At 38.2% G+C, this 12871-nt stretch overlaps 1 protein-coding gene across 1 annotated transcript in view; it reads right to left on the reverse strand.

Moving 5' to 3' along the window:
- Positions 1–2574: 2574 nt before the first annotated feature.
- The window catches only part of ITGB8 (integrin, beta 8), a 28195-nt gene continuing 17898 nt past the window's right edge, over positions 2575–12871 (reverse strand). Inside the window, exons 8-13 of the mRNA XM_010577619.1 lie at positions 11941–12075; positions 8601–9006; positions 6120–6345; positions 4398–4501; positions 3107–3270; positions 2575–3013 (exon numbers count right to left, since the gene is read on the reverse strand). Of these exons, the coding sequence (XP_010575921.1) occupies positions 2891–3013; positions 3107–3270; positions 4398–4501; positions 6120–6345; positions 8601–9006; positions 11941–12075 (1158 nt within the window). The 3' untranslated portion in view covers positions 2575–2890. The remainder of the gene's footprint in view (positions 3014–3106; positions 3271–4397; positions 4502–6119; positions 6346–8600; positions 9007–11940; positions 12076–12871) is intronic.

Consider the following 12871-nt stretch of genomic DNA (forward strand, 5'->3'; position numbering starts at 1 on the left):
TAGATTCCATCCCTAGAAACAAAGCCTCCTCCCAAGGATCCTGCTCTGTATAAGCTCCCCATGGGCCTTCTAAAAGCCTTGACCTGTCACATTAGCAGCAGCTTATTCTTTTTCACTAGCCTCCTCCACAATACAGCAAAGCCATGAGGGAGATGCAAGAAAAGCTTTTTTTTCTTAGTGTTTTTTTTTTTTCTTAAAAAACTTTTTTTTAACATACTTTTTTTTAACCTCAGGACAGCAAATAGCTTACAGTGCAATTTGTCCTGTGAGCCTGCTCTATTTGACCAGAGCATACTAAACATTCAGGCAGGTGTCTGATAAGGAAATACTGGCCGTGCCCCTTCACAGGCAGCATTCACAGGCAGCACTGCAATGCCAACTAAGTACTACAGAAGAAAAGTAGTAGCAGTGTGATGGGTCTGGAAGATGGGTGTTACAGCTCAAATCTTTCTTTCACAAAGAACCCAGCTCCATTGTTCCCCACCCACATAATTTAAGTTCCTCTAACAGTGAAAAGTAATTTCCAAAGAAAAAACATTAGCTACCACTTCAGTAAATGCTTTAAAGGCCATTATGGGAAATACATTCTAAGGAATCTTTTTTGTTAAAAAAAAAAAAATCTATCGCACTGTTTAAAGAACATAATCATCTTTTGTTATATACTCAGATATTCTCTGCTGAGCTTTAATTTGTTTGTTTGTTTGTTTTGTTAAGTGAAACAGATAACCAGAGACTTTGTTTCCTACTCACTTAAAAATACTAATGAATTGTGATAAGGGCAATAGCAGGTAAACTTTTATCAATCTTTCCTCTTTATCCCACTGAAACCAATTGTTTGGAATCTGTTAATTTACACAGGAGGAAAACCATTCTACAGGTTTTCAAAGAAAATGAAAGTTTAAGGTGTACTTGATAGATTACAGAATTAATCTATTATTAAGATATTACAATTAAGCTATCACTAAAATCAGGGTCAGTGTAAGGAAGTCCCCTTTTCTTTAAATGAGACACTTTTACCTGGATGGTAGAAAGCTCAGGGACTACTTTGAAGACTGCTTTAGAAACATTTAATAGTCCAGTTTACTTTTTTTTTAAAAACAATCACTAACATCTAAAGCTTCTATGACAATTTAATGGAAGGCCCATTGTCTCTATATTATTTTTCTCAATCCCACTTGATCCATGACCCAAGAAACTGTAAATACTCACATAACACTTAATCATTTGCTCTGCATCCTGCCTTCCTTTCACATGTATACTCATCAGATTTCAGTGGGAATTTACAGAAGAAATACAGAATAGGAAATATGAATATATACTAATTTCTAAAAACTGCATATAAAGAGATCCTGCTTTGTTTCTGTAACTCTTATCTATGACAAGTACAGACCAATATTTATTATCAGTAATTAATGTTGCTAAAATGATACACTGTCTTCTGAGATTATTTTTCTTTTTGCCAGCAAGATTTTAGTGCATTAGAGGTTGATCAGATTTTTGTAGGCTTTTGACAGCATAAAGTGAAGTAAATCAGACTGTTAGCTGACTCTTCCAACTAGTATATAACATTAACACGTCTTCTACCACTATAGCCGGTTTCAGGGGTAAGAAAATACTTCTGCTTGAACTTGTAGCTCAAATTCTGCTCTTAGATAAGCTTATATTGGTCCCACTGTGTTTAGAGGAGTTTTGCCCATTTTTGAAGGCAGAATTTGATCCCACATTCATGAAGTCAATTAATGTGTTCTCTTGAGAAAAACACTCCTGTTTTCCTCACCTTCTTCCAAATTGCAGGTTCTTTTTCACATCACATGGGGGACATTTCTCAACACAGAGCCACAAAAATTGAAGCAGTTATGTAAGAATTCACAAAAGCTAATCCTGTCAACTAATTTACACAGAAAAAAGAGCATGTGTGTAAAATCAGACTTATGTCTGACATCATAGAAAAACAACAAAGCCCTTATTTGGCAAAACACTGACATGTAGCTAGCAAACCAAACACAGCTCTGGTGTAATTTATCTACTTGCAGTGGAGCTGATGCTGCTGACTCCACAGGTGAAGTCAGCCGGCAGTGATCATCATGTAGACTATGCTGTTGGACAGAGGAACTCTCGTTTTCGGTAGCCACTCAGTTTCCAAATACCTTAAAATCTGTATAAAAGTTTTTATGTTGAAACAAGTAAAAAAGCTAAAAATTACTCTTTATCAGATATAAATTATCTTTACGTGACATCACACATATAAAAAACTATATATATAATTTACCTCTGTGTGTGTGCATGTGTGTGTATACACACACAACTATGCACTCACACCAGTAACTAAGCACTCATTTAATCCAGTCATTTTTAGTAAGTAATGAGGAAAAGCGAAGAGGCTAAAGCAGACAAATCAGTGGAATCTGTCAACTGAGAGAACTATAAAAGTACCATTTACTCTATTTAAGAGTGTTTGAATAGTTTCATCTATTGCTATAATATACAGCAATGTTAATATTTCAGTCACAGCTTTTGTCCATTCCCACAGAGCACATCAGTACTAGCTACATGTAGAGTGAGATCAGTGCTTTGTCAGACCAGTTCATATCTACATTCTAGGCCATAACTAAATAAATTAGAATACGCTAAAGTGCTACATCAACACTAATGTTCCTGAACAGTAGTAACGCACATTTCTCTTTCAAAAAAAAAAAAGAAATACAGCAGCTATAGTTTCAAACATAGTCACATTACGTGAATATGCTTACATGTCACTTTGTTACAGTATTCAACAAAACACACAACACAAAACCATATGGCAACAGTCAAGATTCCGACAGAGTACAAAAGGTAACTTCTAAAAAGTCGAGCATGATGGAAATAGACATTTGCAGAAAACACACTGTCTTCAGAATTCACACTTGAAAGTTTCGTTTAATCGTAACTTGCTGATGTCGATATTTATTTCCTCTGGTTTGTCACGTCTGTACGTTACTGTTCTTGTACAAACAGTAGGCAAAAACATCTTATCCTTGAAGGAGAAGATACAATTTTTATCAACAATTAGCTAACTTTTATATGCAAGAAAAAGATTACTCAATATGATGGCTCTGAAATCAATTACCTTCTTTGTTGTAGATACTCTGTAATCAGCTGAAGATTTAACTTTATTGCTACTCCCCTGCAGAATTATCTGCCTGATGATAAGGACAACAAGCAACCCGATCAGAAAGGTAACTATAAAGATTATGGAAAAGACTCTAAAGTAGCTTCGTCCAGAGAAACATTCTGCAACGAAAGGAAAACACAAGTGTAAAGCCTAACGTATGGAATAGGCACATCCCTCAAACATAGACGTATCTACCACTGCATAGTAATGTCACATAAATGTAACGCAAGCCTGGTAAAAGTTAAGGGAAAATAGATTAAGGGAAGTTAAGGGGAAAAGTTGCCACATGCAAGCTTTTAAAGCAGGGCATATCAAGAAAGGCAATTCCAATTAATATCCACTGTAGAAAAATGGTGAAACTATTATTCCTTTAATCTACAGAACTAAGACTCAGGCTTCATGGTGTTGGCCACCATAAATTCTCTGTAAGCCGGTGAGTTTATAGCTGAAATAGAGAGGATGAAATGTTAGAGATGGACAGGGCCAAGACAGTTTAATCTTCACAAGATTACAGTGCAGATCATTGGCGAAATATGAAAGAAAATGTAGTTTATTGAATCATTGTCCAGTGCTCTCCTCACTGGTAGACCTCTCTCACACGGTAAGATATCCTTAATTAATACTAAAGTTATAAGAAAAGTATTCACAGTTAGTTTCCTCATTTATGAACAACTGTAAGATAAGACGACATACAAAAATGTGAAGTTACAAAAGGTAATCATTTACTTGCATTTTTGTTGCAGCATGGAATGATTAAGCTTTACGAGATTCTATTAAAAAAAATTTATTCTTCCACAGCCCTCAAAACTGTGCAGTTTTTTATACTTCAAAGGAATATTTAAACATTACTGAATGTGAGGTAAGCATTCTACTTCATTCTTACTCGTTTCTGGTAATGTCAAATAATGTAAGCAAATCCAAAGTAACAAAACATACAGATGCCATAACAGATTTTTATAAATATTTCTTTAAGCATTGCTCAGGCAGGATTCATTATTGTTAGATGTGACTTCTCAAGGAGCTGGGAAATCTGATTTAGCAATGCTTGCCAATCACATTTCCTGTTATTATTTATCTTTTACTTTCCCTGAAGCTATGAGTGATTTTCCTCTTTTTCCTGCTTGCTTTCTTTATTATTGCAAGAATATGACACACTTTTGAAAGACATTGTAACAGTGGTGAATTCAATTATTAATCCCAACAGAATTTCATCTCTTACTAAAATTAGCTAGAAGATGTCACATACCTGAAGTTTGATCAATATAATGCATCAGGTAAGCGCATGAGGTTGTGCACTGGTCAAGTTTTGCTTGAGATCCATTGTTAGAATGATGGCACTGAACACAATTCCTGTAAAATAAAAATGTAATTAAAAACCTATGTCCTTGTACTCCCACTAAAGAGACTGTATCAACAGGCTGACGTATCACTTGCACATAATGCCTTCCTGTCGTTAGTAAAAACATTGCGACGCTTATTTTTTTCTGAAATGTGATGCCTCTCTCAGCATTTTATCCCTGTGATGCTTCTCAGAACAAACTAGTCAGAAGCCATAAAGTAAAACATGTCTTTGGCTTCGAGCCACCTTCATCCGGCCCCTGCTCTGCATTTTGTGATGTGAGTTTTTCAGGGGGTATAGCTAAGGGTCCAGCACCCTTTCCTCAGCTATCAGCCTCCAGTTCAGTCCGAGTCCTTCCTTATCTATCACTCTCATTGGGATACATGCTGGAACCGAAGGGTAGAGATCGGTGTAGGAAACACAGCTTTGTTAATAATTTTTTGGATACTGTGTTAAGACAAAGACACCTAAGTTCCTACTGCTGGGCAGTTCAGAGGGTCAGCAGCAGAGTGGGAGGCAGCGCTGTCAGTCTTACCATCTTCACTGTACAGCCTTGCAGAAGATGGACATCACAAGTGATCCTGAAAAACCCCTGACTGAATTTTTAACGAAGCTGTGCCTTCTTCTGAATTTATTAAAGGCGCATTTCATAGCGACTTTGAACAAGTGTAAGCCAGCAAGGCTAACTGCATTTCATCTACTGAAATCTTAGCAGTCACCTTTTCAGACATGGCCCAGCTTGGCTCTCCAGCGTATTCACCAGATGAGCTATAATTCAAGTGAATACAAAACCCCAACAATTCTGTTTTGATCACAATTCCCTTTCCAATGAAAGGCTGATCTCTCACCCTCTCGGCCACAGTGGGACGCAGAACATTACATGTGCTGACGGGAGGGCATAGAAGAGCTGTGGCCAAGGACAGGGCTTCACTGACTCTTTAAGGCAGCACCACTCAGTGTGCCACTGAGAGCTTGGTCTAGCTTCTCTCCTCCTTGGGCTGCTCATTTCGACCTCCATCCACACTGTCCCTTCCTTTACATGGGTAAGGAAAAGTGACGTGCTTTAAAAGCAGCATGGCAAAGACTACGTGGTTTAAAACTGAGTAACGGAGAATGTTGTTTTCTGGGTAAGACCAGCTCTCTCTGCTGACCAACAGCAGTAATAATGCGAAGGTACTGCTCTAGTTCCACACCTTCTTTCAGCTGAGAAGCATAAGAAGTGTGCAAAAACAAATGTGGAGAATATTATTGTGCTTGCTGGCATTAAAGAGTAGGATCTACTGTCCTTTTTTAAAATGCCAAATTTATGGGCTTTATTTCCTACCCAGATTTCACATGAAGAACCATCTTTTAATAAATGTATGAAAAAATGATACTCACAGGCCACACCTCCTTTGACTTCGAAAGCTGAAAGCTGGACACACATTGGTGAACACAGATACGGACATGCAATTCTCTTAATGGCCAGTGTGAGCCCCTCAGCTACATAGAGAAAAGTCTCAAGTATGAAATGTTTCAACTTCCTACAGTCTAAACATCTAGGAAATATAGCACACATGTAGCCAAACAGAAATATTTCTCCTTGTTTCAAAAGGATTTGAAAAGTCAAGTCTAGCACAAGAAACGTACCAGTTTTCTTCACAGGCTTTGTTACAAGTAGGGCAATATTCACACAAACGGCCAAAGCTTCTTGGATCTGTGCACTCACACTTTCCACATACACATTTTCCTCTTCCACTGCAAATCTGGCCCTTTGAATTCAGGCAGTGCTTTGCTGATTGCAATGAGCACTGGCAACGGTCACCTTCCCAGCCAGCATAGCATTTGCATTTACCAGCTTCACATTCACCATTACCTACAACATCAGATAGTCTTGAGTCATATGCTTTTGTGAAAACATAGAAAGTCAATTTTTATATGCATACGTCTGTATTGCTGGTGCTTTATGTTAAGCAGAGCTAAGTTAGACCTTGGCTTGCTAGTTAGTTTTTAAGTTAACAATTTGGGTTGAAATTACCAGTATGATACATATTTATGACTGCTGTTTGTTGTTCAAGTTGAGCAAAAGCTGCTACCTTGATGTCACCCTAACCCCTTTTACCACAATTTTTCCCTGTTGCCTTAGATCAAAGCAGTGGGGACTAAAAATTATGCAACAATCAGGAAAACAGTCTTCAGGCCAACTAAACAAACTTCTCTTTAGTAAGAAAGCATTCAATTCAAATAAACAGCAAGATTCAGTGGAGGAGGGAGTATCGAGTTCATGTGCACATGCCAGGTTTTTTTCTTTCTTTTCTTTTCAGAAGCATGCATGACAGCACTGCTTTTCTGCCTTTCTAAAGGACAGATGACTGAGCTGAGCAGGTGGGTGTGCTGTGCTTATGAACTGTAGGTTGTTTAATAAGAACTTCAAATGAACAGCCTCAAGGATTCAAAGGCTATGAAGAACCTCTGGTGGCCTTTGCAATTTCCCAGGCAAAGCAGTGGGAGCTTTAGGGCAAAATCCATGTTTTGCATGTTGTAGCAAATTTAGGCAGGTGTATAACTGACATGCTGATAATGTTTAGCCACATTTTTACAGCACGTGAAAGCACCTTTAGGAAATACAGAAATAGCGCAGAAAGCACAGGCAGGTCTAGCAAATCCCATGAGATCCCCTCAACTATGCCTCGGCAGTACCTAGGTTTCACACAAACTGCAATGGCCCTTCTTGTGCTCCAGGGATCCACAGAGCAGCTGCAGGGAGATAGTCCCATCTAACAGACGGGATCCCCTAAGTGGGAGCGAGGCCAAGGTATAGGCTGCCCCATTTTTTTGCCTGGGCTGGGCAAAATGGAGCGGGGAAGGGGATCATAGGAAATACCAGAGCAAGGCTCTGCACTGGGGAACATCCCACGAAGAGGCACACCACTCAGCCACGGCTCTAGGCAGCAGGTTCCCCCTGCGGTACCCTAGGGCGGGACTCCATCACAGGTGACAGTCTCCCATCACCTTTTAGACAAAGATCTCCCTGTCTCCTCTGCCAACCAGGGCACCACATCTCAGCCTTTAGGACCTTCTAAGTTTGAAAGGTCTGCTTATGGTTAAGAAATAGTAAATTTGCAAAGTGGGCTGGGAAGAAGAATAAGAAGATGAACTGTAATTCTTTGTGCTGGAATGAAGTATTTAAAGGATTAGGTAACATTATTTCTCTTCATTTTATGTAAAGTACATAGTCACCAGCAGAGCGAAACCAAAATAACTACTAAAGTCCATAGTATTACTCTCAGTTTATCTAACTGTGGTCGAAAAGATCAGTCCTTCATTTCACTCATTGGTCAGTACACAGTGAAACAAAAGGATGCAAAAATATTTAATTACTCCTGAGGGGAAAAAAAAATTCTGGTAGAGATATTGTAGAGTATCCGGTAGAGATACTGATTCAATCCCATTTTTCCTTAATAACACTAACTTAAAAGTACATGTTTTGTATTTTGTTCTTATGCAATTTTCATTTGCATGTTTTCTTTAAAAAACATAAAGTAGGCCACAAAAAGAATACAAATTTCTAACAACTCTCCCTGTTTATGTTTCACTTACACTCTCCTTCTTGGAGCAGGTGATCCAAACGGTGTTAGCACATATATCAGTATTTGAAATCAAGTGTCACTATATCTCTCACAAAACTGATTTAGGGTATCAGAAAATCAGAACCTCATCTGGAAGTTACGATTCCTTCTAATCTCTTAGTATCTCATATTCCCATTAGACTGAAATGTATCAACCCACTTTCTAGAACAATGTTACTGTTTTATCTGAGGTATCAGTATCATTACTTCTGAAGAAGTTTGAGATTTAAATCTTAAAACAGTTAAACTTCAAAAAACCTCAATAAATCCCCTAAAAAGTAGTGCTGAAGTTTAGAAGACAGTGCATACCTCTGTGGTGAAGAAAGCCCAGGAGCATGAATTCCTACCAGGCTGTTCAGGACATTTCACACACTAATTCTGCACACACAGTTCTTGTACTTGACAGGCCTACATAATTTTTTTCAGCTACATCATGTATATAAGCTTTAGAAAACAAAACAAACCAAAAGCCAAAACCCAAAATACAGACATAAACTCTTACCAGAACATAAGTTTCCCTGGTGATACGGGCAGGAAAAATCATCCATTTCACAGTACCTGCCATACACCTTGCCTAGCTTGGTTTTGTAGCAGAAACATTTTCCATCTATGCAATTTCCTTGACCACTGCAGATGGGCTGGTCCTGGTGTTGTCTGCATCTCTCAGAAGGAAGCATATCTCTATTAGAGCTACAATTATTGTCACTGCAATGGGACTGTTTGCCATCAGACAAAGTTTCATCAGCCCATATTCTTTTGTGCCTTGCACTGTCTCCATACTGACAGGCACAGCTTTTCTGCACATTAACGATGGCGGTTTCATTGAAACCAATAGGCTTAAGTATTGCATATTTTCTTCCTCCAGTTGTATCACATCCTTTCATGGTAACTGATACATTGAAAAGTACCTAAGAAGAAATAAAGACAGATTTTACATCATTATTATTTCCTATAAATTGCTTAAATATTTTAACACATAAATAAAGCAGAGTCTTACATTGTATATGAATGTGCACTAGCTAATCATAACAAAATACACAGTGGCCATCTGTCAAATATGCTATATTAGTCATGATAGGCATCACAAATACAGTTAAAATCCCAACAACAGAAGATTGACAGCAGTCTACTTTTCATGTTAAGAAAGCAGAGTTGCAAATGACAAGTTTAATACAAGTTAAATAGTAATAGAGTTACCATCATCATCCTCCTGTTATTATTGAATGTGTACCTTCTGTTATATTATAGAAATACTCAGATGAGAATTGGGACTAGCAAGACAACACACAAACAGAAACGGAGATACTGTTCATAAAAGGAACCTATAATTAATGTTCTTGCTGCAGAAACGGTCCATGCAAATAGAAACCACACAGGTTTTTTTGGATGGCCCTATCTACTCCCACTAAATGGCTCACACCTACTAGCAAATTATTTTTCCCAATTCCTACAATGGGGATGGAGCAAGAGCGCCTTGCTGCTCTTGCTGTGGCCCTGGGCAGACCAAGTGCTGCTTCAGAGCGGACGCGGTGCCCATCTCCTGGCTGTGTCATCGCCATCACCACCATGCCGCAGGTCCTCAGCCCACTGCAGCAGCAGCCCCTGTGGCTTTCCAGAGTCCTGGCACAGGACCCTGGATCATTTTTGTGCTTAGGTGACTGCCATAGAGTTTGCATCAACTACCAAAACTCTTTGACAGCTCTGATGTGTGATGCTCTCACTGGAAGCAATCTTGTATTTCACGACTGCTTTTCGGGCTTTTTTTGACTGGTAGGCTTCTGACAGAGCTATTTAGCCTGCTGATGAAAAACAACTCTTCCTCACCTCCTCACAGAGAAAATATAACCAAGAGGAAAAGGTGAGAAAGGAGCCCAAAAGAAGCAAATACCTTTACTCTTTACCAGCAAAGAACAAAGATTTCCAAACAAAAAAAGAGAAAACCTAAGAAACTGATTACAGAGCAGGTTGAAACTACCCCCGAAGACTAAGGCCATTCATTTCTCATCACTGTCTCCCCCTCCCGCTGCGCCCCCACATGAGGACAGCCAAGCCCTTGGGGACAATGGTGGCTTTGTGGCGAGCAGGGCTGCGGCTGCCTACATGGACAACAGGAGAAGAATGTTGTGCAGAAGCATGTGCTTAATGTCGTATCGAGGGGGCACAGAGGCTTTGTTTCGCCCTTTGCTTTTCTTCTTCTTGTTTCTCAAATGCGCCACTACACACATAACCCCTCAGTTGCCTACACTCTCCGTGCATAAGACTTCTTCCATTCAGTTATGGGGCAAAAGTTTGGCTATGCAGTAATTAATTCATACGGCAGGTGCGTATCACGTGGGGAGGACAGGCTGCAGCTAGAGAATGTGCTTTTTATTCAACACAGAGCCCTGCTAGAAAACATCATCTTCATGTACAACACAGTACTGGAGGAATGGCAGCAAGATGGGAGGGAAGGACAAATCATGTCTTGCGTACGAGTAGTGAAATTTGATGGGTCTGAACACAGCAGCAGAAAGATGAAACATATTGCGACTAAATAATTACGACACCATGAACACTGACACTCGCTAATAGCCAAAGTTAGTTTTGCACTCTGAAGAGGCCGTAGGATTCTTCCAGAATATAATACACTTTGTGTTTTGGTAAGAAAAGGAAGGAAGAAGGATTAGACAATGAAAGGAATGTGAGAATTAAGGAAAAGCATTTTGCCTGTAAACAAATACTGAAAGGAGGATTTACGGTTAAAATAAATTAATCTCTTGAGGATGGCTCATTTTCAACAGCAGTAGAGGTTTAGGACCACATGCAATCTTTTACAATCAACGGGTTTGGCAGCTTTTTATTAAAAAGAAACAGATATAAATATTTTTCTTTTCATTAAACAGAACAAATTCCAGCCCTATTTCTTATGACATGCACAGGGAACAACACTGGAGAAGAGATGAGTTAAGAAGAAAAACATAGCAAATCTCCCTTAAACTATAGAAGCTAATCAGCAGCAAGTGATGCAGACAAAATTCAGAAGAGCATAAAATACATCTAAATGAATGTTTTAAAAATTCACATATTTAATCTACTGATTTGTTTTGCTATTTCTAAACAGAGACAGAAGTAAAATCACACCAGCTGAGACGTATGTCAAGAAGGAAAGAACTCCTTGACCTTGCTCTCCAGAAACACAGACCTCTTCCTGGCAAGCTAAATGAATTACTCTACTAGTCCAAGCAATTTAATAAATATATCAAGGCACAGAGAAGTTGTTCTGGGAAGAAAACCATGTTCTTTATAGTAGCCAGACATCCTCCCCCACATTTTCATGGTGCATGATGCTCCAGTTTTACAATCCATTTAATTCAGTAGGTGGTACAGATCCAAATGGCGATAAATAATTTTATTAATATGATTTATAAAATAAACTAATTATCCAGAACCCTGGTTGTGCATGAAGACTACTAGAGAGAGTGAAAGGTGGCATCTAGTAGAGACCCAAGGAACACAAATTCCAGTGATTCTTTTCCACCCGGTGATTATCTTTCAACCTCTTTACGTACAGATTTCATCACAAAGCAAACAGCTATTGTGCCCAGTGGAGGACAAAGAAGGAGAGTTTTAATGGACATTAGCTTTCAGGAAAAGCTTTGAGCCTTAGTTCCACAAGATTAGTGAGAATTAAAATAAGATTCAGGAAAAATAAAACCAGAGAATAATAGAGAGTCTGTGATCATTAATCACACAAATCCATTTTCACTTTAAGTAATTCCCTATAAGATTTCACACCATTGAATCCCAATCAAACAGAAAAATAAGTATTTCAGTTCCTTGAAGAATGAGAACTATCAACATACTTCTTCATTATATCCCACATTTTTACATCCTTCCATGCCAGTTTTTTTACTTCCATCAGGACAGATTGCAGTGATATTGAAATGAAGACCTTGGATCTGGTTATCCACTTGAATTTTCACTTCAGAGATTAGTTTCTATAACCAGAAAACAAGTTTTAGTCACATTGCATCTCAACATATAATGTGCATTGGTGACTAACACCAAGTACTGCTACTATGTCTGACTAAAAATGAAGAAAGCTTGTCTGTGTGAATAAAGGAATGAATTAAAGCATTGTTTCCCACATAAAGACCCGATTACATTCCAAATATAGACAATGAGTGAACTGGTAATTCTGATAAAGAGGATTACGTTTTCCAGATAAAAATGTTTTCAGCTTTTCTAAAATGGTTTTGAGACTGTATTTTTCGAAATTTGAAAATCTATTCTAACAACCGTGCACAACAAAACCTGCTTATTGTTTGAGAGACTACACTGCCTTTTAGCCACATATTTAAAATAAAACAGTAAACATACATACAACTACCCAGCAGAAAAGGTTCCTAACTGACTTGACATTTTATACACTTCTGATATTTTGCATCTGTTTTCGAAAAGTTTTCTCTGAACAAACCTTAGGGTGACCTGAAGGCTACTGGGATTATTCTTACTGATTTATTTGGGTCAGCTAGGACTATACAAGTCCTATTAGGGCTTTTTGCAATATAAAATAATGAAAAAACAGCTACTTTGTAACTTGTATTTACTGCATGCTCTAAAATTCTGCTTCCTTCTAAGAAGGAATATTGCTTCTTGACCTTTCAAAAATTTATTAAAGCTCTTTACAAACATATGGAGCTGAAAATTGCACGAAGAGATTATTAAAATTCCTGGCATATTATTACTATTTAAAAAATTAGTTTAGTGGGATATTTTTACTGCTACAAATGG

Source organism: Haliaeetus leucocephalus, unplaced genomic scaffold, assembly GCF_000737465.1.
Source record: "Haliaeetus leucocephalus isolate CR32 unplaced genomic scaffold, Haliaeetus_leucocephalus-4.0 Scaffold566, whole genome shotgun sequence".
In the NCBI taxonomy this organism is placed as follows: Eukaryota; Metazoa; Chordata; class Aves; order Accipitriformes; family Accipitridae; genus Haliaeetus; species Haliaeetus leucocephalus.